At 36.9% G+C, this 27,939-nt stretch overlaps 1 protein-coding gene and 1 pseudogene across 1 annotated transcript; both read left to right on the top strand.

Moving 5' to 3' along the window:
- The first annotated feature begins 510 nt into the window (after positions 1–510).
- Positions 511–27,766, top strand: LOC103704802 (cullin-associated NEDD8-dissociated protein 1-like). Its single transcript, XM_089930245.1, has 30 exons — positions 511–582; positions 614–645; positions 1,901–1,988; positions 2,087–2,256; positions 4,716–4,926; positions 7,452–7,617; positions 7,759–7,888; positions 12,244–12,358; positions 12,444–12,601; positions 12,683–12,806; positions 13,113–13,163; positions 13,255–13,337; positions 14,384–14,468; positions 14,548–14,649; positions 14,757–14,855; positions 18,056–18,166; positions 18,272–18,355; positions 18,433–18,573; positions 19,918–20,010; positions 20,135–20,256; positions 20,339–20,501; positions 20,581–20,823; positions 21,024–21,272; positions 21,361–21,546; positions 21,630–21,776; positions 21,866–21,982; positions 22,698–22,866; positions 23,208–23,285; positions 23,377–23,515; positions 27,389–27,766. Exons 3-30 carry the CDS (start codon positions 1,953–1,955, stop codon positions 27,483–27,485), a joined length of 3,669 nt encoding a protein of 1,222 aa, XP_089786371.1. The 5' UTR covers positions 511–582; positions 614–645; positions 1,901–1,952; the 3' UTR covers positions 27,486–27,766.
- Positions 15,302–16,402, top strand: LOC149767826 (uncharacterized; annotated as a pseudogene).
- Positions 27,767–27,939: the final 173 nt, after the last annotated feature.

Here is a 27,939-nt window from a genome sequence, read left to right as displayed (position 1 = left end):
CGCCGAACAAAAGGCTTCTGTTCGGCTGAACAGTGCCGGACAGAAGCCTTCTGTTCGGCACTGTGCAGCCGAACAGATCTGTTCGGTTGAGGGTTGCCGAACAGAAGGCTTCTGTTCGGCACTGTTCAGCCGAACAGAAGCCTTTTGTTCGGCGATCCAGTGCCGAACGGAGCACGAACCGTGAAAAAAAAAAAATTTCGAAACAAGGTGGAACACGTACCTTTGCGGCCGATTCTTCGTCCCAAATCACTAGTTGCTTGTCCATGCTTCGAATGGGGCTTAAATCTCCTTCAAAGATCGCCTAAACGATGTAAATGGATCGAGGGGTTTAAGGGGGGTTTGAGGGGTGTTTTTTTTTCTTTTCAAAACGAAACGGAGGAGGAGGAAGGGGGGTGTATGAGAAAATTTCAAGGGCAATATGGTAATTACACTAAAGGTTAGTTTGGGTATTTTTTTTTTGGTTTTTGGGGGGTGTCCTTAGCAATAGGGGGGGTGTATATAGAACCACCCTTTTATATTCTACTGGACTGCCCAAAGAGCTCCATCCCGCTCCTCCGCTTTCTTTCCCTCGATCGCTCATCTCGCCCCCTCTCTCTTCTTAATCTAAGGTTCTGGGCGTCGCTTTTTAGCCCGGAGACGATCGAAGTAAGTCTTCTCTTATTCTCTTTTAGGGTTTTGGTTCGCTTCCCCATCGATGCACGATTCGGCTGCTCGTTTTCCCTTTTCTTTTCGCTCTAATGTGCTTCCGTGGCTCTTCGATTTCTCGCATGGAGTCCATTTTTTAGAGTTTTTGGAAATACCGCATCTCGAGGCTCATTTACTCCGAAATTTAGACAGAAATGGAATCGTTATGCTGGGATCTTGGGTAGAAACAGGTGATATTTTAGTAGGTAAATTAACACCTCAGACAGCGAACGAATCGTCGTATTCCCCGGAGGATAGATTATTACGAGTCATACTTGGCATTCAGGTCTCCACTGCAAAAGAAACTTCTCTAAAACTACCTATAGGTGGAAGGGGTCGCGTTATTGATGTGAGATGGATTCAGAAAAAGGGGGGTTCCAGTTATAATCCAGAAATGATTCGTGTATATATTTCACAGAAACGTGAAACTCGAGTTCATGCCCACTTTAGATTCTTTGTTCAGAATCCTTTTGTTTTCAAAATCACGTCCTTTTCTGTTGGGTTTTTGTTTAGTTTTCTTGGTGAAATGATTCTAAGTCTGCTCAATTGTTGGCTTTCTTAGGGATTCTTCTTCTCTTTTGAAACTTTTAAATCAGATAGAGACAGATTCTGGACTTTTCGTCAGAAAACAAGCTATAATTTTGATTCCTGAACATTGGTTGATAAAAGAATCAAACTGATGCCCGTTTAACGTGTGAGCAAAAAAAAAAAAAAACTATGGTACTTACTTTTGATGTCAATTTGTAATTTTTCTGGTATTTTTTTTGGCAAGCTTTAATTCATGGTTTTGATTGTTTCAATCGATGAAACTTGTTGGTAGTTTTGTTAAAGCAGAAATTTGTCTTGCATGGTTAACAATTTTTTTATGATTAATATATTAAAATAAACTGATTTATAGCATTAATGCAATTTTAAATATGTTATTTTGTGATTGCAGTGCTAGTGTTTCTTTTGCTATGTCTTGTAGAAGTGATGTGTGAATTAGGACCACTTGATGACCTGGATGCAGAAGTTACTTATTTTGTTTGCTGCGATACTTTCATGCAATCATCTATTCTAATTCATTCTTGGCTCCCGTTGTTGTTTTCCCATGGTCCATGGGAGTTTTCTATACTTTATATATGGACTGTCACCATTTTTGTTTTAATAAAAAATTTTAGTCTAAGAAACATCCGGGCAATTTTGGCCTAATCATCTGCAATGTTCATTGCTGCAGGCATAGTGCTGAACTCAAGGCAGCATTCTGAAGTTGGAAAGAACAACAAAAGATGGCGAATATGAATATAAACAACATGTTGGAAAAGGTATTCATTTTGTCAAAGTTGGTAAGGAAGATATTCTACAATATATCATGTACCGGTGCTCTGTCTTGATACTGGCTCTTTCAATGGATTTCTGTCAGATGACAGGCAAGGATAAAGATTATAGATATATGGCAACCTCAGATTTGCTTAATGAGTTGAACAAGGAAGGGTTTAAAGCTGATCCCGATCTGGAAGTGAAATTGTCAAATATTGTCCTTCAACAGCTTGAAGATGCATCTGGGGATGTTTCTGGTTTAGCTGTGAAATGGTTTGACCTTGTTCATTATGCCATGTGATACTGTCAACAGTTTTTCTATTATTTTTGACTTTATCACTGAAATTAGAGTTTATAATCAGATTGTATAAATTTGTTGTTAGACATATATATTTGTAAGGCCCTGCCATTCTTTTACCTTATATTTTCCTTTGGTTCCACCATGACCCCAAAGGAGTGGGTCTCTACATAGATTAGGTTGCAGTTAAGGCAAGGTATGTTACATCATGACTGTGATGGCAACACACAATTTATATGAACATTTTAACAATCTATGATATGATCAGTTGAGCAATGATTCAAATACCATAGGACGGGGCTATACCGATTTTCTTTTGTAGAATGGGATGTGCGGTTGACCTACCCAGAATTGACACTCTAAAGAGGGGATATCTTGGGACATTCCAAATGGGACACTTGGATGATGGTGGGACAGGCTTGTCCCAACACCTGGGATGGTATCCCATCCTGACATCTCGTGGAATGTCTCGTAGGGGCTTGAATCATTGGTTGTGAATACAGATTGACACTGGTGAAGAGATGGTTGGGGCGGATCGGTCATCACTTTGTCTAGATCTGAAATCCAGCTCAGATCTAATTTTCATGAGTAAATTTGAAATGTTTATAGATTTTGATGCAGCAAAGAGAAAGAAGATTATAGTAGGAAACAAGAAAGAGAATTTTAGTAAACCATCACAAAATCACTGTCCCCTGCTTCATTTTTATTTAGCCCAGAAATCAAACTTAATCAATCCTGGGAGCATGAGGGCATTATCTTGATCTAATATCTACAATTTGAGAGGATATTAGGACCCATAGGAAGTTATGAAAAGTGAACGAGAGGGGGTGAAGTCTGCCTAGTCAGCTATTCCTCTCTTTTCCGCCTTCAGATACTAACAGTAAAAAATTAATGGAAAAAATTGAAGAAAATCAACTTCACCAAACCCAATCTAACCATTGACTGCATCAAAAAAATAACTTAATCTAAACTCAAACTCTTGATTGATTGCATCATGGTGCAGTGGGAGAGCCAGGATGGCTGGGTGGAGGGTGAAGGGGAAATTAATTGACAAGCTTGATATCCATCTATCCCAAAGATCATATTGTGTTCTCAAAACCTGAAACTTTGTCCATGTAAAATCTAAAATTAAAAAAAAAAGGAAAATACTCAGAAATAACCTATTACCTATGTTATACAGACCTGATACTCGATCACACTATAAAGAGAACTAAACGAAGCAAAGGTCAATAGAGAAATATCGTTGTCTGAAAACTTAATCAAATTCATTAGAATTCCTAAGTGTATTGTCTATATTAGAACTTTTATAAGAAACACCAAACTTAATCCCATCACCCTTAAAACATGTTTTAAGCAACCCAAAAACCCCATCTTTAATATCTTATGATTTCAAATAATATGGGATAATCATAAAAATAAAAAGAGCGAAAACCTGTTTCAAAATCCAACTTTCTTGAACTAGAAATGACCTATTGAACAAAGGAAACCAGCATACTTCCCAAAAGTCCAATTGAACACTCGATATAGGGCAGAATTTTTTTTGAAAAGACACATATAAAGAACCCCAGGCGTGCGCGAGCATGTGCACTTATGTGCGTGTGCGTGCAAACAAAAAGAAAGACCTTCGATATTGGATTTCATATGCAAAGATCAAGGCATTTTATTGAATATATTGTTGACTTGACTTGCAGACCCAGTAGGAAATACATAACTGGTTTCCTAAATTTTATCTAGTGAATATCCTGTATCTTAAATTCTCAATGGTGCAAAGACCCAATTTAGATATCTCTCGGTTTACTATATTAGAGAAACCTCATCTTCATGGAGGGCAACTTGCCCTGCTCCAACCCCCCACCTCAAAAAAAAGAAAAGAAAAGAAAAAGAAAGAAAGAAGAAAAAGAACCACTGCCACGCAATTTGATCAATGCCACATATTTGTTAGTACATTATTGTAATTTGTTTGTCAATACAGTAATTTTTTTCTTTTCCTTTTCTTTCCTTTTGTTTTTTGAAGTAGTGGTTTGTGTCTCGTGCTTCATGTATTCTGTCTTGGGAATTCTCAAAATCATGACAATATGCTTGTGACTATTAATTAATTCTTGCCACATTGAGCTTCCTTTTTTCATGATTCTTCCTTATCATATAAAACAATGACCCTTGTCGGACTCAAGTTGGAGGTTTGGAAGTAATCATACTATTAAACATTATTAGGTATTCATTTTCAGAATTTACACAGTATTTTAGTAGTGCTAAATTGGGCTTTTGTTATTGGAGAAAGGCATATTCTCACTCTTTATCTGCCTCAGCGAATATTTATGTGGATCAGTTGACTGTTTATTCATGCAATATCTCTAGACATCTTTTCCTAATTTCCAGTTACATTGAAGTGTGCCTATTTATTTACTTTTCTCTTTTGGGTTTTCCTTGATTGTAGCCTGGCTCCACTTGTTAAGAAGGTCAGCGAGGAGAGAATACTGGACATGACAAACAAGCTCTGTGACAAATTGTTAAAGGGAAAGGACCAGCACCGTGATATTGCTAGTATAGCTATGAAGACAATAGTTTCAGAAGTTACTACAACATCTCTTGCTCAACGCATTCTAGTTTCTCTTGTCCCCCAATTAATAAAGGGCATAACTAGTTCTGTAAGTATCTATAAGTTATTTCGTTGCCTTTCATGACCTGTAAATCGTTGCGAGGTTTGTGTGATAAATTAACTTTTGAAACAAAAATTTCTGTTATTCCTCTTACTAAAGGCATCTATTTTGGTTTTCTTTAACTGGCTAGTGTTTTTAAGTTTATTCTGATTATATTTATGAGCATTCTGAAACGTATTGTCTTCTCCACATTTCCTGACTTATGTATTGTGATTCATGAACTTGGTTACTTGTGCCTCTTTGTCATCTAATGCACTAAATGGGATGGGTTTTGTAAATCTCTATATTGAGGAAGAGAAGGGAGATTATATAATGCTTCTTTCCCCCCTTCTTTTTTTATTAGCTCATTCTTCCGTCATGTTTGTAAATAGTTGACATGGAAAGACATGTAAATAATATACTTATTATGGGACATATCACTTTTCAGAAAGTTCATGCTGATGGAAAGTTTAATTACTCTGCTTTTGCACCATTGACAGCTATGACTACTTGATGGGTATTTTGGAAATGACATGAGTGTTGTGAGAATATGATTGTCAGGCATGTTAATTAATTCAAAAAAAATAAAATGTTCTTGAACGTTGCCTCCTTTCTTTTATGGACCTCCTTGCGCTCCCATGTGTCAATAGAAGTGAAACGATGTTAAGGAAGGTAAGACATAAGTTTTATCTAATTTATGTGATTATTACGTATTTTATCTCTAAGATATATATTTTTCTTCCCTTATATGGCGCTTTTATATGCCTGCTATGAGTGTTGTCTGTTATTAACTTTAGTATTTTGCCGTCATGTTGGACCTAAAAATAGATTTTTATATAATGCATTCTTATGTTTGGAGTTGGTGAAAAACTTGGAATTACTTAATAAGTTACACGTCAAAAGTTAGTACAGAAAGATCAAGAGTAACTTAATTGCTTGTGTAGTTGCTCGTTGATTTTCTGCAAACTCTAGAATCTGTTATGATAGAATCACCAAAATTTGGTTCATTTTCGAATTGCTTTCTACTTATTTTCTTCTTCTTCTTTTTTAACTAACCCTTCTTTCTTAGACCATCATTAGCTCACTAATTGCATCACCTTGTCCTTTGGCTGCACCCCCTGGTCCCCCCAAAAAAGAGAAAGGGAGAGAGAGAAATACCTTTTCTTTCTCCAATTTGTACTTTCGGTTTGATTTTTTGGGGCTGACTCCAGTGGTCATCGTTTTCTTGCTTATCTTCATGTCTTATGCTGTTTTATTGGTTGGATCTTCTTCAGTGTTGCTCTGCACATTGGGCTGCTTGCTTATGCTACCTTCTTCACCACTGCAAAGCTTGCCTGCAGTTGGAGAATACTTTTACTAGCTTGGCATCGGTCGTCGAAGCCTTGACATTATCAATCCTTTGAATTAATCTCAGCTACCTTACTGTTCTGCTTGTTTTTTTAATTCATTGGCAGTCTCTCCTTCTGAAATTATGTTTGAAGCTCTTCAGGATTCTATCTGTGATGATGCATCATTGTCCTCTGTCTTCCTGCATCTGTTGCACTTTGCATCTTTACAGCTTTGCTTATGATTCTGCCACCAAATTCTTGACTGTCATAACTGCTGCCGAGGTGCCCATGCCCCTGCTGGGTCTTCTTGCTTGTGGCATTCATTCTCACTATTTGGATTTTGGACATCGCAGTGTTATCTCAACTTACAACTTGAAGCTCTCTGTCACCAGCTTTTGATTCTCATTGAGTATCTTCTTAGCAAGTGTAATGATGCATGATGGTGCTGGCAGTCAATTTATCATAGTTGGATGTCCTTAAGTATCTTGTTTGCTTATCTATTTGGCTTTGTGCTTGGGCCACTTTTTTGCTTTTGCCAACTTGTCACTCTTAGTTTCTTTCTGTTCCTTATTTCTTTCGGATCTGTTGCTGGAGCTACGCCATGGTTGCTCTGTGTGGCAAAGACTTTAGTTGTAATGCAACCAAAATTCGTGGGCAATGCTGGAGATACTTCTATTGGTACCTTTTTTGTATACATGTATAGTATTCTGCTCATTTTGATGGATTATATTGTTGTTTATTGTTGATATAAGTTTGTATACCAAATGTATTTAACATGTTCATTCTTCCTAAAATGTGGTGATGATTTTGGCCTTTTGGGTACAGGTATCTGAGTGCGTCTGCATGAGTGTCTAATGAACATTTCTGCATTTGTTTTAAACAATTCACTCATCTATTTCACAGATGTACTGTGGAGGATATTTCATAAATGTTGATCAGCATAGTACTTTTATTTTTGAAATATTGTCAACTGGTTTAAATCGATGTTTAGCCAACATGTGTTGTATATTCAAATATATTATATCATTTGATTGCCCTATTGACATACCGGTCTAGCTTATATTCTTTTGGCATGTGAACTAATTCTGTTGTGGCAATCTTCATAATGATCAGGTGTACATTTGTATTTGAAGTTTCTTAGATTTAATCTTCCTCCATTCAAGAGACTTCCGCAGAATTTAATTATTTTTTTTTCTTATTTGCCAGGGGAAGAGTACTGAAATCAAATGTGAGTGTCTTGATATATTATGTGATGTGCTCCATAGATTTGGCAATTTGATGACAAAAGATCATGAGGAATTGCTTGCTGCACTTCTATCCCAGTTGTGTTCCAATCAAGCCAGCGTCAGAAAGAAGTCAATTTCGTGCATAGGTGGGATTAATTTTTCAGTCATAGCTTTTATGTCACATAGTTGCATATCTATGCTAGTCAGTCTTGGCAATGCATCATCTTTTGTGGTTGACTTCCCTGCAACTTAACATTTAAATTATATAAACAACATGTCTGCTGTAGCATCTCTTGCTTCAAGTTTGTCGGATGATTTACTTACGAAGGCGACTTTTGAAGTTGTACAACTGCTGAAGAATAAGAGTATAAAACCTGAAATAACCCGGACAAACATTCAGACGATTGGAGCTTTAAGGTAAGTTATATAGTGCCAAGACTCCTAGGTTTTAGTCCTCTATATTGTTTGCCTATTATATATGGTGTACTTTGTTTGCCTATTATGTATGGTGTATACGTCATCATGCAAGTGCATACCTTTTGATATATCTGTATACCTCTGTTGGTTTTGAAAGTGGATATATTTATGTATGGATGCTTGGCAGTCTTGGAGTGTTATTATTACTGTTACATTTTTTATTTTATTTTATTATACAATATGCAGTAAAATTGGTGATTTTTATTACTAAAGGAATGGCAGTTAAGATGAAAGGATGGTGACAAATGTTACTTTTATGACTATCCCTGGATACATTGTAATATTTGGATTCTGAGAACTTCCTTAGAAGTCCAGGGGTTCTGGTAATAGTAAGGTGATGTATACGTGTATCTTGTGATGGATACATATATCTTGCTAGCATGGCTGGTCCCAGTTACACTAAAATAATGAACAGAAGCTGAATATGCAACCAGCCATGTTTTTAGTTTATTCCTCCTAGGACCTAAAGAAGCAGAATTGTTCTACTGTTATAGTTTATCTTTGGAATCTCGTGATGCATCAGACTCTTAATCTAGGAGGCAAGGCAGCCAATTCTCATAACAACTTCCTATGGAACTCTTTTTTTTTTCTTCCTTTGGCAAGAAGATCTGTGTTTGTGCAATCAGCAGATTGCTATATCTTCATTGTTAAAACCACCAATCTTTCACCAATCCATGAGATATGTGACATTTAAGGAATATCTGACTAACACCATTAAGTGATGAAAGTCCATAGCCCCTAATGTGCTAATTCTTCATTTTTGAAACCACTCATCTTGGAAAATCTCGTGAGATATAAAATGTTAGAGATTGCTGAATGAACACAATTAAGTTGAAAAGTTTGGTCACTTTACACTCTAGTTCTGTCTAAATCTGCGATTACTGACAAGGTGTAAACAGGATCACTTCATTGCATAAAAATGCATCTGTTTTCGTGTTGGTATGTTCTTTTCTTTACCTTAGTTTTCTGGACTTAATTTTTGTTGCAAACTGCTATCTTGATATAGGATGGGATGGAGAGATGTACTAGATGCAATTCTAGGATATATGACTCAGAGGACTTCTTTCAAACATGTAGATGGCTTCTTGAGGCCAGTTTTGGGACTGCTGCAATCTTCTTTATCTTCGCAATAATTACTTGCTGATCTTAGGGTCTCTTGAGAGTATCCGGGAAGCATAGGCTAGTGCTAGTGAAGAAGTCAATTATTGATTTTACTACAGATCTAATGACAGGTTGACTCATACTCTGAGTTGTTATGCAAACAACAATTTGCTGCTATTTTGGGATTCCGAGAGGGAGTCTTGGGAACTTTAGAAGAAGCCACTCGAGTGTCTTTTTGGTTCTTTTTAATGGAAGCAGGTTGTAAGGATTGAAGAAGAATTCCTGAACTGTGGGAAGGCGGCTCAAGGGTTGTTTGGTGGTTTGCTGGGTTGTTTTGGGAGGTATGATTGTGGTCTGGATGGATATGAAGTCAGAAAGTGCTGAATGGGTATATGGAGTATGCTTTGGAGTCAAAATAGGGCCTGGCAGGCTGATCTGTATTGGTGACTCTGTTGGCTGTCAGCTGCAGCAGTCTGTTCCTGTTAGGTTGTGGTGGCTGTCTTCAGATGTTGGCTGTGTGACCAGCAGCAAGAGAGATTAAAATAGATGGGGTGGAGGCCTGTTATGGAAGCCTGCAGGGGACTGGTTTAAGGGTGATGGGGAAGAAAGGAATACATATTAAAGCAAGAGCAAGTAAAAGAATGCAGTAGAAAGTGGAAAAAAAGAAGAGGATAAGGGAGAAAAGGAAGAGAAAAGGGAACCAAGGTTTTCAGGTAGGTATTTTTAAGAAAAAAATTAAAAACAAAATTTATTTTTCTAAGAACAATAGAAACCATAGGGGCAGCCAAGCTTCCCAGCTCTCCTCCCTCCATAGGATTCATTTCAAAAGACGAAATCTCTGAAAAATAGGTCCCTAGGCTCCATAATTCTGTATGTAAATTAAATTTATGTTAACTAAAATCAACTAATTAATAATTCAAATAGGCTCAATAAGTTATGCAAATATTACCGTGGTCCTAAACTACTACATCACATCCCTATCTTGTCTATCACATGTCATTATGTGGCCACAGGTATGTTTACGTTTCAAAAATCATGAGGCTTGATAATATATCAAATGTGAGCAAAAGCTTTGACAGGGATCAAGTCCATAATTCTAAAGGGAAATTCCTGACTCTAAGATAGAAGAGAGTGAAAATAAGAGAAAAGATGAAAAATTATGTATTCATTTTCTGTTGGAAAAAGATATCAAGAGTGATGACCCTTTTTAAACCTTAGTCATCCTCTTCTTTCTCCTAAAATAGAACTCATACCTGTAAAAGGACTTTACTCTTGTTTATTCTCTCGGCTTTAGAAATAGAAAGGAAAGAGATACGAGGGACCAACTGACAAACAAAGGATCATGGTTTGCCATCTCAGTACCGGATATCGGTACCATTTTATTATAGTGTCGGTATGCTCGACGTGGGAGCTAGTTCGGCGTACTAAATGTCGGTACGCCTTCTGTATCATGTATCGGTGCCGGGATAGTACGATCCAGCCGGTGTGCACCGGCACTAATTGTTACAGCAAATCTTGCAAAGGATAAAATTAAGATTCAGCCAGCAAGCAACTTCTCTCCTTTTGTCGGCACTTAGAAACAGCCTCACCCTGTGTCTCTCTATATCTCATGCTCAAGTGGGTATTAACTGTAATATCCAGCAATAAAGGACCTTCTTGTGGTGGCTGTCCTGCTCAACTTCGACCATCTTTAGGAGTAGGTTTCCTATGCTGACATGGCACAACAAAAGGCTTGGCCTAAAAAGTAGACTTAGGATGCCACCTAATCATTGAATTGCAGTCTATTAGCTAAACACCAATGGCTAAGAAAGACAACCATCTAAAGTACCAGAAATTAAAATGGAACCTTTCTTAAACCCCGCGCTCCACAGAAGGAAGAAAGAAATTGCCGCTTTTACCCGAAAAAAAAGGAAGAAAGAAAGAAAGAATGTTTAATTAGTATTTTTCCTCCCAAATTAATATTTGAGTTAAAAATACAGCTTTATGCAATTTAATATTTTCCAAGTCTTTCTCTTTAAATCATTAATATATTGTCTACATTAATTGCATCATTGTCACATTTTTTTGTACTTGATCACATAGTATGGCAAGATGAGAATGGGATACCACAGTGGCAGTCTTTTTTCTTTTCTTTTGTTATTTTTTGTGGAGGTAATAGGGATTAATGCATGTGCATCCATGCAATGCTGTCCAGAAAATTTGGAAGGGTTGCTCACTAGAACATTGGAAGAGGGAACCTCTGAAAGAAACAGAAGTATGATACATGGATTTATAAATAGAAGCCAAAGTTGTAAGTAACGCAATCTTATTGAAAGTCGCATTCATAGCTCTGGGAGAGAACATGCTTGACTGAAAACATGTATTAGACAACAGTTGTGGGAGCAAAATTTTGAAGTGGGCACGCCATCCTGGTTTCAAGTTCTCTAAAATGCACAAAATTATCCCCTACTGTCATTTTCCTTTTATCCCCAGGTCATACTGTTTTGTGGGCCATCCTAGCTCTATCACACTCAATAGCTATTCTTTCAGACTATATAGTGCTGCTTGTCTTGTCTTGCCTCAAGATGCCTTATCTTTTATTTCTTTTTTCAAGTAAAATTAATTGAACTGTGTTTAGACAAGCTCATTATTCATATATTAATAGGAGGTGTTCGAACCCTGCTGAACGAAATGGATGTAACTAATTAGTAAAGGTCAGTGGCCATAGGATGCATTGTCTGAAGTAATAGGATGCATTGCCTCAAGATGCCTTATCTTTTATTTCTTTTTTCAAGTAAAATTCATTGAACTGTGTTTAGATAAGCTCATTATTCATATTTTAATAGAAGGTATTCGAAGCCTGCCGAAGGACATGGACGTAGGTAATTAGTAAAGGTCAGTGGCAATAGGTTGCATTCTCTAAAGAAATAGGGAGGTAACTTTAGCCATTCATGGATCATGCATTGGGTGGCATATATTGACTTGATGATCAAATTTTAATATGTTATCTTGTAAATGATGCATTTTTTTTTCTGTGTTCTCCACTTTGGAAAAGACTTAATGGACATACTTAAAATAATTATGGATTAAATCAGAGCTTAATTAACATGCTTAAAATGGTTATGGATTAAATCAGTTTCTCTCCTGACATTCCAGTAGGAAGGTTAACTTTTTTGATTTTCTAGAAAACCATAGTAAACTCTGTCATGTTGCAGTCGTTCTGTTGGATATCGATTTGGGCCTTACCTTGGTGGAACTGTTCCATTGCTTATTGATTACTGCACAAGTGCATCAGAAACCGAAGAAGAACTTCGTGAATATAGTCTGCAGGTATTCTAGACAATAAACTTGAAGTAGTCTTAGTTGTACTTTGTTTGGTTTTCTCAAATCCATTTCTTTTCAAAATTTCTTGCAGGCACTGGAAAGTTTCCTACTTAGATGTCCAAGGGATATATCGTCATATTGTGATGACATTCTAAATCTTACTTTAGAGTATATATGTTATGATCCGAATTTCACAGATAGCATGGAGGAGGACACTGATGATGAAGGCCATGAGGAGGAGGAAGATGAGTATGTTGCTTGTACATTCACATGGTAGTTTTGAACAGTTCCAATGCATCTTATTGAATCATCTAAAACAATTTTTGGCAGTGAAAGTGGAAATGAGTATACTGATGATGAGGATGTAAGCTGGAAAGTTCGAAGAGCCGCTGCAAAGTGCTTAGCTGCTCTCATTGTTTCACGACCAGAGATGCTCTCAAAAATGTATTTGGAGGCATGTTAAGTACCTTGAATTGTTTTGATTCTGTGATGATGCTGATCATGATATATATCTTCCTTAAGTGAAATAGCTCTACATTAACTTGTTTCTTTATAATATTTTTGGAATAAATTATAAATTTTTCGATTGAATCTGATTGGCTAATGGTCTTTGAATTAAGTGATGATTTCTTCCCTCAAAGTCTAAGCTAATTCTGTTGACCAGTTCTATATGCAACATCAATGTTTTGACTTTTCTTTCATGTTTCATGGATATCCTAATGTGAAAGCTTGAAGTTTATAAGGTTTTATGGTACCGCAGGCATGCCCAAAGTTGATAGAGAGGTTTCGAGAAAGGGAGGAGAATGTAAAGGTACTACCAGTTCTGTGAATTTATTTGATGGAAGTACTTGTATATGCTCGTTTGTTCATCTAGATCCTTACAAAGTTTTATATTTCTTCAGATGGATGTATTTAATACATTCATTGAGTTGTTACGCCAAACTGGAAATGTGGCAAAGGGACAGATGGATATCGACGAGTCAAGGTAGTGATAATTGGTTATAGTTTCAATTAGAATGGCATCTTGTTTTTACTTCATGATTTATCGAAGTTTACCGGCTATATTCTTGGCACATGGTACAATGATATGAAATAAATAGAATTGGGCAATCTTAGATTCTATGCGCACAGATCATTGTTATTGGAATGTCCTCCTATCATGATTGGGATGGCTCTCTCTCTCTCTCTCTCTCTCTCTCTCTCTCTCTCTCTCTCTCTCTGCGCACGTGTAGCCATCACCCATCCTGCTTGTGGTGCTGGTGGCTACTTGGTCAAATGAATTTACTTTTCTCGGAGTGTTGTTCTTTAACTCATGGTTTTTAATTATCAACATATGTTCTCAAGAAAGATTGTCAATAAGCAACACTGAGAAGTGAGAATTATGTTTATTGAATCAAAGTAGATTACAGGAGGAACTTTGACATTGATTTTAAATTGCAGGTCACCGACAAGCGATGACATTTTTCCTTTTCTTTTTTCCCCTCTTCCTTATCATTTCTTATATTCCTTTCTCCTTGTACTCTTTTGCCTGTTTCTCTTTGATTTTCATTTTCATCTCTCTCTCTCTCTCTCTCACACATGCACACAAAATGCATACGTACGCGCGCGCGCACAGACGTGAAAGCTTTCCATTCTTCTTACTTTTTGTCGAGGCATTCAGGGATCTCCTATGTGTTGAAATTGCCAGGCTGCTTTGAGAACCTCGGTTTGATGCCGCTTGCAGATAATGAACGCTATAATTTTCTTCAAAACATATTAATATTTTTACCTGAACCTCTTAACTTTTCATATATACTGCAGTGGCTGCGCCAGCTGCTCATCTTTAATTACCAACACTGGTAAAGGTGAAGCAGCAATTAAGCAACTTACATCAGTAAATAGATAACTGTACAAAAGGATTTATGCTCTCACATTTAGAAAAAGACCACATGGATGTTCATGTATAAATTTTTCTTTAAAGTTACACTTTTTCTAAAGTGAAGTTAGTGAATAAGGCATTCTGTTGGTTCCTTTTTCTTTTGTGAATTGCAGTCCACGATGGTTATTAAAACATGAAGTGCCAAAAATTGTCAAATCTGTTAATCGGCAGCTACGTGAAAAATCTATCAAAACGAAGGTGGAGTTTTGTACTTCTTTTTTGGCCTTTTCTGGTTTAATATTTTGGCAGAAGTGATTTCTATTCTATATATTTCCAGGTCGGGGCATTCTCAGTATTAAAAGAACTCGTTGTTGTCTTACCAGACTGCCTTGCTGATCATATTGGTTCGCTTGTTTCTGGGATTGAAAAGGCTTTGAATGTGCGTTAGTTCGTCAATGTTCTTCATTATTTTTACTTTTTCCTTGCACTAGAATTCTTATAGAATTTTCTTCTGATCCTCACAGCTGTCCTTCATTATTTTCCCAGGATAAAACCTCTAACTCAAATTTGAAGATCGAAGCCCTTTTTTTAACCAAATTAGTGATGGCATCACATTCTCCTTCTGTTTTCCACCCATACATCCAGGTACAAGCAATATTTGTCGTGTCTTCCATGTGCACTTCTTATGATGCTTACAAGTGCGTTATAAATGGGGGGGTGTATCTCTGAGTAGGTTTCCACTAATTTTTGGTACGGATGGTCATGCTTTCTCAGCAAGTTTGTGAATATAGTTGACATAGAAATTGTACACTCATCCAGTATTACGAACATCAACATTCACTTGCAGTATATTACTCTTTTTTCCACATCCTTCAAGATGTTTTTCTTACCTTTTCCTATATGGCCGTCTTTAGCTAAGTATTTTGCTCCTTGTTTTTTATACTGTATTCTATATTTGATTTTCATGCATGCTTTATTGTAAGATATGCAGTTATAGATTTTACGTTTTTTTTTAATTGTTCATTAAGATATTTGCTTGGCAGTTTAGGCAAAATTCATGTTTTCATAGAGAACTTGATTCCTGCAACACAATGTTACACAAGATACAGGGATCTAAAATGTAAAATGTTGAGTTAGTTAATTTTAGATCTATATGGAATTAGTTTTAATAATTTTTGAGCAGGCTTTTAGTTATGTTCTAAGGTATTAACTATTAATGGTAGTACATAGATAGAGAATCAATGCATATAGATTTTAAAGAGCATATTTACCTCAGTTATTGGGAGGATTTAAATGGTACAACAAAGATCAAGGAAAGAAAAATCCAGAGCATAGTTTTGAGCTCCAAATTTCAGAAGAATATCTCACTTGGTTTGAACCTGTGGGAGCCCTTGATTGATGTGCTCAAGCATGTGAATGATGAAGAGATCCCTGCCATGGGTTATATAGGGGGCAATTCAATGAATGCTAAGGAGGAGATAACCTTGCATTTGAATGAAGATGAGAAGAAATATCTTCCAATTTGGAAAATTATTGATTCATGATGGAATGCAAAACCTACATGCCTGCTGCATAGGGCGGGCTACTTCTTGAACCTCTACTTTTTCTATGACAATAGGAATGAAATGGAAAATGATGCATAATTTATGGATGGGCTGATTGAGTTTATTTTGAAATTCCATCATAATGACCAAAATTTGTGGGACGTAATTTCAAGGTAGGTCCCTTGTACACCAATTCTGTAGGGTCTTTTGGAAAGGACATGGCTGCCAAACAAAGTTCGTGGCTTAAGCTTAATCCAGGGAGTTTACCAAGCTTTTCACTCAAGCTTAGTGACTTGTGAGTGATTATTTCCAGGGAATTTACATTTACTGCTTGAGTGTGTTGCTAACCACTAATATCATAGTCTCCATGTAGCTGAATGGTGGTTCAAGCATGGAACTGATGCAAAGAATTTAAGGGTGATGACTATGAGAATTTTGAACTTGACATTGTAGTTCGTCTTGGTGTGAATGAAATTGGAGCATATTTGAGATGGTTAATATTTAAATTGTTTGTTATACTTGTCATTAAATTATGATAGGATAAATGAATATTTAAAATTTCATACATAATCTTTTCTTGCATATATACACAAGAAGAGGGACCAATTAGAAACAAAGAAATTAAGACCTAGTCTTTATCAAGTTCAATGCAAGGCTCAAGCAGAAGAGTTTCAAGAAGAAAAGAGATTCGATAGTAGTGAAAGATTTTGATGATGGTGAACCTGTTCAGTGATTGGTGAAGAATTCAGCAAATGAGCCTGGAGATGAAGAAATTTTCCATGGTGAAGGCTGACTTGGAGGATGGTCAAGGAAGCAACTGGGGCTAGTAGTGTTAAGAGATATACAAGGAGGAGAGCTGGATCTAAAGAACCTGGAGCTGCAGGATCATCTTCACGGGCAAAGAAAGCAAAGAATCAAAAGATACACATTGATGAGATTAAGTTGAGTCACATCAGAGTCAAGTGAGGAGGATGTTCAGATGGTTGACTTGGACTCGTCTGGTTCTGATTTTCAAGGAGCAGATCTCCTAGAAGTGGCAGACATTGATTGGTCATGGAGATAGTCAATCACCAATTGGTCATTTGCATTTTTATCTGGACTTAATGGTCTCCATTATTTATTGATAATGATGTTTTTGTTTGGTGCATTATGTTATACGAATATTATTGTGGGCATCCTTATTTTATGGTTGATGTTATGTGATTGTGGACATCTTTATCTAATGTGTGATGTTTTTCTGTTTGATGGATGATAATATTTATCATTAGATTATGGACCTTTATGTTATATGTATGTTGATATGATATTGTGATATTAAGTTGATGATGTCTTATCATCTTTGTCCTTTTTTTGCATGAAGTTGATGTAAAGAAGCTATTGCCTTTAAATACATTGTTAATGCTTATATCATGAAACTTTCCTTGAATAATATAGTTTGAGTTTGATTTGGCTGTAACCTGTAAGTTGTCACTTCCTCCAAAAGGCTAAGGGCAAAGAAGTTACAACTGAAAGTTTAAAACTGACAATACATGCTAAACTACTATAGCTAATTTTGTTTGATATCTGGAGGGGGTATGATATACAAAGTAATGCTGTTTGTTGAGGTCATTTAATTGACAACTGCACCTCAATGCATTTACATGTGATTATATTAGTTCTTTGGATGCATGGGATATGTTGGTGCGTGTTTCATGTATCTTCATCATTTATGGCCTTCTTTGATGAGAGTGCTGCTGACTTAGTGAAATGTTTTGATAGATGGAAGATCCTTAAAGGGTTTTTGGTGGACAATCCAATACAAAATCACTGCCAGATATTGGCCTTCTCTTACTAGATTGTTTCAATTTTTGTTCCCACTGTAATCTGAAAAGTTGTTTTCATTGAGTTATCGTACATGACTGGATTGTAATTGTCAGAGGTTTATTTAGAGAAACCTGCTAGATTGACATTAATTGACCTCTTTTCCCTTTAACCATTTAAAGAAATTATGTATTGGATTCTCCAGTTGTTATGAATTACCCCATTCTAACATGTCCATTTTTAGCTATGATTCTGAATTGGTATTTCGGCTTTTTACGTAGGCAAAATGCTTTCTATTCTCAAGTTATTTTTGCATACGGAATTTGCTTATTTCTCCAAGTGCTTTTAAAAACCTGTGTTACTTATGATTATAGGTACTCAGGGTTTTTTTTTTACCTTATGATTCATTTAATTACCTTGCTGGTGTTATCCTAGAACTTTTTAGATGCTGTCATGAGTTGCTTCTTTATGCATATTTCTTCTGACTGATGTGAATTGCAGGCTCTTTCAAGTCCAGTATTATCTGCTGTTGGTGAGAGATATTATAAGGTCACTGCTGAATCTTTACGGGTCTGTGGAGAGCTTGTCCGTGTTCTTCGCCCAAATTTCGAGGCAATTACTTGTTAGCTGACTTTATTAGGGAGAATGTTGTTAGCTGACTTTACTATTTGGAAATATCACCGTATCTTTATTGAGATGAGTTGCCTTGTGATGCAGACATGTACTCTGGATTTCCGACCTTATGTCAGTCCGATTTACAATGCTATTTTGACACGCTTAGCAAATCAGGATCAAGATCAGGTTGGTCACACTGCATTTGATAATTCTGAAATTGTCACTATTTCTATCTAACAACAATTTGATTGTTTTCTTACCAGGAGGTCAAGGAATGTGCTATATCTTGTATGAGCCTCGTAATTTCAACTTTTGGTGATAACCTTCAGCTTGAACTACCTGCTTGTCTTCCCATACTTGTTGATCGGATGGGTAACGAGATAACACGACTCACTGCTGTGAAGGTAAATTCTTTGAGTACCCTTGTATTATTTGTCCATTGAAGGGGTGCTGGTTACCTTTGACCTTTAGAATGTCTTACTATGAACTAAACCACGAAACTTTTTTTGCGGAAGAAAAATTACTGCAAAACAATCTTATTGCTGTAAACTATTGTACTAGAAAAATTTACGGTGCTTGATATGGTCCTTTGCCTATGCCTTAATGCTGTCTACGTTATGTAGCTTTTGGCATCAGATAAATACATCTTCTAGTTGTCTAGGAATAAGAATTTTATTGCTAGCTTTTTACCGGTTAAGATGCTATTGGTGTATGCGATGAAGATCTATGGGGCCCCAGTAAAGTGAGAAATTTGGATGTGAACCTGTTAAGTTTGAAGGTAAGGAAGCGGTAGGAAAACATGAATGATAGTTCTGATAAAAATAATAATAAATTGCTATGGTAATAGGTGAATCTTGTAACAAAATAACTGAAAAAGATGATTTCTGAAACCAACATAGAAGCATGTTACTTTGGTTGTTAATTATGGTAAGGCTCGCTATATCAAATTATATAAAAAAAAATTATTTTGGTTCTAGTCTACTGTGATTCCCCAAGGTTTTCTAGGCAACTCTTTACATGGGTAACAGGCTGGTTCTTCTAATTTGGGAAGAGTGTAAACACTTATCATTATATTGTAAAGTCTAGGCTCACTACACAATCTCATATTGTTTCTAAGGGATATTGTGGAAAACTGGAAATGGCTATAGAGAAAATGGCCAGGGATATTATGGAAATGACTATAGAGATAAAAAGCGGTATGTTTTGTGTTGGATGGTCTTGAATTAGATAGGGATAGTTATTATTAGAGAAATCAGTGTAATAAATAATTTTTACTGTTAAATAATGATGATATCAGCTGTCAACGACTAATTTGAAGCTTAATAATCCAGCAGAAACTCAAGAGAATTAGAGGAAGTGGTGCAAAAGTTTAAAGACCAGCATCTCCTCCTTGTCGGGATGATTACACATGCTTCCCAACATGAAATTGGTCATCCTGGCTCAGTATCAACTGTACTGGGCAAAACATGGAAATGACCCCTCCTGCTTCTCTTTCTGTTTCCTTTTAGCTATGATTTTGTTTTACCTCTATGTTACATTCTCTCTTTCTTGTTTAAAATAGCAGGGGGATCATATTCTCCCTAATTCCATGGAGGTTTGATGGCCGGTACAAGTTTCTTAAGTGATTGCAATATTTTAGTTAAAAAGTTACAACATGACACTCTTATGGTGCTTGTTATCTTGATTTGGGATGTTAACTTAATGTTTTCCTGTTCTACGTTATCAACATTGACGTTTTATAATTCCAGGCATTTGCAGTAATTGCTAACTCACCTCTTCGGATTGATCTCTCATGTGTCTTGGAGCAATTAGTTTCAGAATTAACAACTTTCCTGCGGAAGGTACCCTCGAAATAGTATATGTACCTAAGGGACAAATGACATACCTGTAATAGATGTCTTGTAAAATCAGGAAACTTGAGAAGTATCTTGCTAATATATTTTGATCATTACACTTCTTTTACAGGCTAACAGAGCATTGAGGCAGGCAACTCTTGGGACACTGAACTCCCTAGTTTTGGCTTACGGCGATCAAATTGGATCATCTGCTTATGAAATTATAATTTCCGAACTTTCTACCCTTATAAGGTTTGTTCTCCATACTGATCATACCCTCATGTTACTGCATGTCTACAAATCAATACAACAAAATTTGTTATTGGTTTGGCAGTGATACAGACCTTCATATGACTGCACTTGCTTTGGAACTCTGCTGTACAATGATGACTGATCGAAAATCCAGCCAAAACGTCAGTCTGACTGTTAGAGATAAAGTCCTTCCGCAAGCGCTCATATTAATTAGAAGCTCTTTATTGCAGGGTCAAGCTCTACAAGTATGCTTTGTGATTTAAGTTGCATCAATGCAGAGTTTCCTATTGCTGCTTAATACTAAGTATTCTTATCATGCTGCAGACATTGCAGAGATTCTTTGCTTCATTAGTTCATTCAGCAAATACAAGCTTTGAGACATTATTGGATTCTCTTCTTTCAAGTGCTAAACTGTCACCTCAGTCGGGTGGGCTTGCTAAACAGGCTCTATATTCAGTTGCACAGTGTGTCGCTGTACTTTGCCTAGCAGCAGGTGATCAGAAATGTGCATGTACAGTAGAAATGCTTAAAGGCATTTTGAAAGATGGTGGTGGTGGTACTAATACTGTAAGTTCTTTTCTGAGGATCCCCTTCATCTATCTATTTTAAGTTTGCACATATTTTCTGCCTTTTTCTTGTTTTGATAATTTTTTGGCTTTTGATAGTTCAGAATCTATGAAGAGGGTTCTGTTGATTCAGATTTCATACAAACATCATCTTTTTTTTTAAGAAAAAAATAGTAAATAATTATGCTTCATTTGTTTCAGGCTAAACAACACTTGGCCTTGCTATGTCTTGGAGAAATTGGACGAAGAAAAGATCTTAGCATGCATGTACACATTGAGAATATTGTTATCGAGTCCTTCCAGTCACCTTTTGAGGAGATAAAATCTGCAGCATCTTATGCTCTTGGAAACATAGCTGTGGGCAATCTGTCCAAGTACTTGCCATTCATTTTGGATCAAATAGATCATCGGCAGAAGAAACAGTACCTTTTGCTTCATTCATTGAAAGAGGTGTGTTGTTTATTTGGAAATTTTGTTGCAATGCTTATGCTCATCCTTTTAACTTTCCTTTTAATGCTGTTTGTCTACATCCTTGAAGGTTATTGCAAGACAGTCCGTTGATAGAGCTGGCCATGGCGAACTCCAGGATACATATATTGAGAAGATACTAAGCTTACTTTTCAATCATTGTGAAAGTGAAGAAGAGGGGGTTCGCAATGTAGTTGCGGAGTGTTTGGGTAAAATTGCACTCATTGAACCTGGGAAGCTCATTCCTGCACTCAAGGTATACCACATTGGACAATTAAAAAATGACAGCTGACTTGAGTTATCCCATTGGTAACATCAAGGGGTTTTTGACTTCTTTAGGACCGTACGGCAAGTCCAACTGCATTTACAAGAGCAACAGTTGTCATTGCTGTGAAATATTCCATTGTTGAACGGCCTGAAAAAGTAGATGAAATTCTATACCCTGAGATTTCCTCATTCCTGATGCTAATTAAAGATAATGACAGGGTAATCTTACAAGTCTGACTAGTTCTAAATATACCATCCTGTTCTTCATTTGAACTACTTATTTAATCCATTTCTTTTCTGTTACACAGCATGTTAGACGTGCAGCTGTCCTGGCTTTGAGTACAGCTGCTCATAATAAACCAAATCTAATCAAGGGGCTTCTTCATGAATTATTGCATCTTCTTTATGATCAGACAGTTGTTAAGGTATGTTGTATATTTCATGTTATTAAGCAATAAGCACAAGCTCCTATGCAAGGTTCGGCATCTTGATACTGGACTCCATACCGGTGCCACATTAGCACTGTGTCGGTATGGTACGGGATCTTTTCAGCGTACTGAGTATTGGTATGCCACCCATATCGGGTACCGGTACCGAACCTGTATAGTACGATACGTTCTGTGCCACTCGATTCGGGCCAGTACGGTGAACCATTCTTCTATGGCTGTTGTATCATGGTATAGCATGATTGTAGTGTTGTTTTTGATGGCAGTATTAGCCATATCTCCATCTTGATTCGCTTTCTTCTCCAAGCTTTTCTAGTATTAGTACAACTAAGTAGGTTTGACCAGCAAAACATGTTTGAGGTTTTGTTTTCAGGTCATTGGAAAAAATGTGCAATAACTTTTCACCTCTTTGTGGTAGCTGTTATTTTAAGATAATATGCTGATGCTTGTTAGTGCCTTGTTTAATGTTTAATTTCCTCTGAACTTTGTGAATTGGGTCTTCTTGTATCTTGTTTGACATTACATTGGTACCAGAGGCCCACGCACGAAGACCCACCCTGTTGAGAACATTGTGACAGCTGCCATTTTTAATATTTTCTTTTTTTAAGATAATTCATATATGAGCTCTTATATTAACAGAAAATCCTCATATTTTATCTGTTGTGTCATCATTAACTTACTGTTTTTATTGCAGCAAGAATTGATCAGGACAGTTGATCTTGGACCTTTCAAGCATGTTGTAGATGATGGTCTGGAGATTAGAAAAGCGGCTTTTGAATGTGTTGACACATTGCTGGATAGTTGTCTTGATCAAATGAACCCGTCATCTTTTATAGTTCCTTACCTTATATCTGGTTTGACTGGTGAGTTTGGTTTGTGAAATAATCAACCCATTAGGCATGATGAAGGTGGCTGTTTAATCTTAAATACCTACCGTCTAATCTGTCATTTTATGCGTACAATGTACTTTTTCCTTCCAAAGCTAGCACCATTTTGAGCAATTATGTTGGGAAAAATGTGGTTTGCCTTGAAATATCCTCATTTGGATTCTTCTCTGTCATCTGACTTCTTCCTCGTTTTGAATCTTATGATCTGTATTTAGTATTCATTGGCTTGTGTACCCAAGTTTGCAGCAAGCTAGAATGATATTTATTGTTCCTGGGGTTTCTGATTATTCTTTTTCATTTTTTAATGTTATCATCAGATCATTATGATGTCAAGATGCCTTGCCATCTTATTCTCTCAAAACTTGCAGACAAGTGTCCTTCTGCTGTCCTTGCAGGTTGGTTGCTTCTTCTACAGTGATTGCTATTTCCACAGAGTGCTATAAATGTATCGAGAATGCAAATTTTAACTAATTTATTACTTAGCAGTCTTGGACTCGTTGGTTGATCCTCTCAACAAAACTATTAATCACAAGCCAAAGGCTGATGCTGTGAAACAGGAAGTAGATCGTAATGAGGATATGATCCGAAGTGCCCTTCGAGCCATAGCTTCCTTGAGCCGAATAAGGTTTTAGCACATTTACCATGCCAATTTTCGTTTTATTATCTTTCACTTATCATAAGCTATGAATTCTAGGTATTTATTGGGGATGGAAATATAAATTCTCACCATGGATGCACTTGTGCACTCGTACACACAGACACGTTACTTGCTGAATTTTGAGATGGTTTATTATGGTGCTATCATGTTTGACATGCACGGCTCTTATGCATATGGAATACAAGTTATTTTTCAAGTAAGTTTCACAATTTGCTTCAGATTTTGGTTTGGGCTGGGTCAGTTGACTTCCTCTTTTCGTAGTTTTGACAGTTCAGATTCAGAGTTTTGGTGGAAAAACATTAAGAAAATGATAAAAATTAGGAAAATGAAAACATGTCAAGAAAGTATATAAAATTCATTTGAGAAGATGGCTTTGTCTTTGCTTCGTTGTCTCCGATTTCAGTGGGGTGCCATCCTTTAAGCACTTTCAGAAATTAATAAGAAAATAAAATATATAAAGAACTAGCTGCCGAAGTAGATTAGGAACCATTTTAAAATCATAATATGTTATTTGGTGAGATTCTTACACATTAACATGTACTTTCAGTTGGAACGACAGTAGTTTTAATGTTTTATACAAAGGTACACATTTTTTCGTATATCATATACTTCTTTTGTTTCATGACTCTTATGATATGTAAGTATGGTCTACTTGAACAGCATATATAAGTTACATGCCTTATGGTAAAATGGTTCTTATAGACTTCTTATAACCAGCAAACACGTGCTTTAGATTTCACTCATATCTAACAGATTTCTTGCTTGACTTTGCAAATATTTTTCCTTGATATTTGTTAACAATCTATGAGTAGTCACAACTTTCAAAAAAAAGGATTAGTCCAAAATTAATGCTTTCCTTCCTCAATGTTAGTTTCAGCTGTAACTACAAAAACTGGCTGAAACCACCGAACCTGTTGAAATGCGGGCAGTTTTGTATTGTTTATGTCTGCAACTAACCCATTCCAGTTTTGGCCAAAACTTGAAAACTTTGTATAGCATCTTTCACTAGTATTGGTGGAGTGTGCCACTTTTTTCTGGATCAGGTTAATCGATATTGGCGAAGCTCTGAGACACTCTTCCAGATTTGGTCTCTTCATCTTTTTCTTTTGCCGATGAATGATGACTTGAGGCCAATTCTGTCATGTGTTTCAAGAAAGGTCTCATGAATCGGGTCGAACCGCCCGGTTCAGGCAATACCTAACTGACCCGATGCGAAATTGGATCGGTTCGTCATTTATATTCGGTTCCGTCTCCTACCGGACGAAACCGATATTGGACTGGCCGTAATCGGTCCTTTACTGTCCGAAATAGGCCGGAACCGACCAACCGGTGCCGACTTGGTGTGAACTGGTTCGCACCGAGTCAACCTGATTTTGAACTAGGTTGGGTATGAGCTACCTACCATTGCCCTATCGGTTCGGTCTGATACCGAACCAGTACTAAACCGTATCGGGCGCCAACCGGTATGGGTCTCGGTACCCGGTTCGACGGACCTTTTCAAGGGACTAGTTTCTTCCTAGGTTCTTTGGCTTATCTATAAGATTTGGAGATCATTTTTGTCTAAATTATCTTGACCTTACACTAGCCAAGTGTTCTCTCATGATTTGACTATATGTCTCTCCTAATTGGATCTCCCTCATTCGTATTGCTTTAGAAATGTTTGCGAGTCCTTTTACGTGGAGGTATTTAACCATTTTATGGCGCCTTTATACCTCCCGTCTTATCCTCCACCCCCACCCACCCCCCACTCTCCCCCCTCCCCCCGCCCCGGTGCCGCGCATCCTCTCTCTCTCACTCTCTGCTGCAATTGTCATCTTAAATTGGTCGAATTTCAGGAAGTTCCCACCGTTGCACTACCCATTGCCTTCTTTTGTTAAGATTTTAAAAGCATATTGAGTTCAACATTAAATCTTCTTTCTTATAATTTTGTTTTGCCTGATCTTGTATAATTTCCTCTTTGATTCCTAGGCTATTAAATTTATAATCCCTTTCCTCTTAGTGGTTGTATTAGTGAATTAAATCTCTTGAAGACTATTTTGATAGTTTGAGGCCACAATTCTTTGTTTTTTGTCTAGCTTTTGCTCATGTTTATATTGGATCTGTGCTGTTCTTTTGGTTGTCAGCCATCAGTATCATTACCCCCTCTCTCTGTATGCCTCTCTCTCTCTCTCACACACACACACACACGCACACACATGTTGAAACACGTTCTTATTATATGTGGCCTCCAACCATCCTTGGACGGTTGTCTTGCTGGTTACACCTTTAGATTTGGACTGATGCTAAGTTGTTCCAAGGACATATGTAAATCATGACATCAGTGGAGCTCTAAATTTATTAGCTAAACTTTACATGTTTTGCTTTTAGTGTAGTCATGAGAATTGGACATTTCTTTTCAAGTCATATTCACAATCCAATTGCTCATTGGTGAGTACCTGGTTGTGCAACAAGGAGAGTCATCACAACCTCCTCTAATTACAATCCGAACACTAATTTCAGGAAATCAATCTGTTTATTGCCAACAGTTTCATGCCATATGGGCAATGCTTCAACCATCCCACACGTGAGCGAGAGTGCTATAGGGAGTATGAGGACCTCTATCATTTTATGATATGCATTCTTTCTCCAAGGTTGAGGACATATGGCTGACCTCATGCATCATAAACATCTCTTGCATCACTATATGCCTGTCCAAAGCCCTACATAATTGTTAGGATCATTGCTATATCAGTGCCAGTTATCATGCTTGATGCATAAAGAAAGAGCATTTAAATCAATCACTATATTGGAATAGGGGTTTCTACTCCTTATTATGTCTCCTCAACAATTGTCATTGGAACTAAGGACAATAAATCCAGCAGTTTAAACTTTGCAAGTTCAATTTTGATAAAGTATCGGAACCTTTTTATGGATTCCATGTGATTAAGGGTTGCTGGACTACTGGACATAGTAAAAAGTCTTTGTCGTATTTAATGCTATCCCTCTTTAACCTTATGCAACCCAAATAAAATTAAGAATGGGTCGAACCTTATAGAAAGATGCATTAATGAAAACCAAAATCAGCTAGAGCTTGACCTTCTGATTTTGTAACCAAGTGTATATGTCTTCTTATCTTTTCAGCAAGATTGTGCAATTTGGTTTTTGGTCTGTGCTAAAACTCTCTTACACATAAAAATCCCTCCTTTTTATTCCTTCACTGGAGAATTCTTGGTGTACTTGAAACATGCTCTACTTCCAGCCAGTTTATGATTAGAGGAAAACCTTTTCAGGGATTTTCTTTTGGGTGGGGGGGAATTTAACACCTGCCGAAGTAGGCCACCCGGTACATGCTAAGGCCTTCCTCTCTGCCTCGGCCACCTCGATAGGAGTAATTGACAGAATTAGAACCCCCTTAAGTTTGACAGTTGCTTGCTCTTTCATTGCCTGCTTGTGAGATACGAACACATGGGAGTCTAGATACTAATTTCTGCATGTTATATTTAAGAAGTCTTGAAACAGCAACTGGAATAATTTTCTGTGGCTTCACTGCTAAAATTGGCTTTAAGGCATGTGCATTCAGCAGTATACTCCTCAGAATAACAAATTATGTTTCCGTATTCTCTTCTAGCACGCAATATACAAACTACATGCCTTTGCAAATCGTAGAGTAAGTCAGTGCTTAATTTTTCAAACTAGTTGACCGACCTTCTGAATTTTTATTTGAGATATTAGCTACAATCTAAGTTGGTTAGCTTGCCAACGAGTTTGTACACTATGCAATTTGTTGCTTTACTTTCAATTACTCAGCTTGCCATTTTCTTACAGTCCAGATTTTTATTCCCTTGTATTTATTTTCTTCAGTGGAGGTGACTGTAGCTTGAAGTTCAAGAAGCTGATGGATGACATAATGAAGTCTGCTCCATTAGCTGAGAAGTATAACTCTGTGCGGAGTGAGTAATAATGGAAGACAGGTGTATGGCTTTAGCAAAATACCAATGGAGTACATGCTACATGCTTTGATAAAATGGCATGTTGGAACTGCAGGGAAGTTATTCCCCCTTGAATATAAATAGATCTTTTCTGGTTCACATCTTTAGCTAGTACGAAATGAAATTTTGCCTTCATGAAGATTATAGGGTTGCTTGATTTGTAGAGTGAAATTACAGCTACAAATTTTTTGTAAATTGACCTTTTTCATTATTGTTGGACTTAAATAATCAATTTATGGGATTCTGCTTCCTTTATGAGTTAATGGAAACTTAGAGGGTCAGAGGAAGAATGTTTCAAATAAGTTGGGTTGCCGTCGTTCTCTTTTTCAAATATCAGTGGGCAAGACTGTATGTTTGGACTCCGCAAATCTAGATTCTTCACTATGCTAGAGATTTCTTTGTTCTAGCCTCAAAGAAAAGGCA

This window comes from Phoenix dactylifera, chromosome 4 (genome assembly GCF_051530095.1).
Source record: "Phoenix dactylifera cultivar Ajwa chromosome 4, Ajwa_hap1_PhDact_Kaust_v1.1, whole genome shotgun sequence".
Taxonomy (NCBI): Eukaryota; Viridiplantae; Streptophyta; class Magnoliopsida; order Arecales; family Arecaceae; genus Phoenix; species Phoenix dactylifera.
This window is presented reverse-complemented; position numbering and strand designations above follow the sequence as displayed.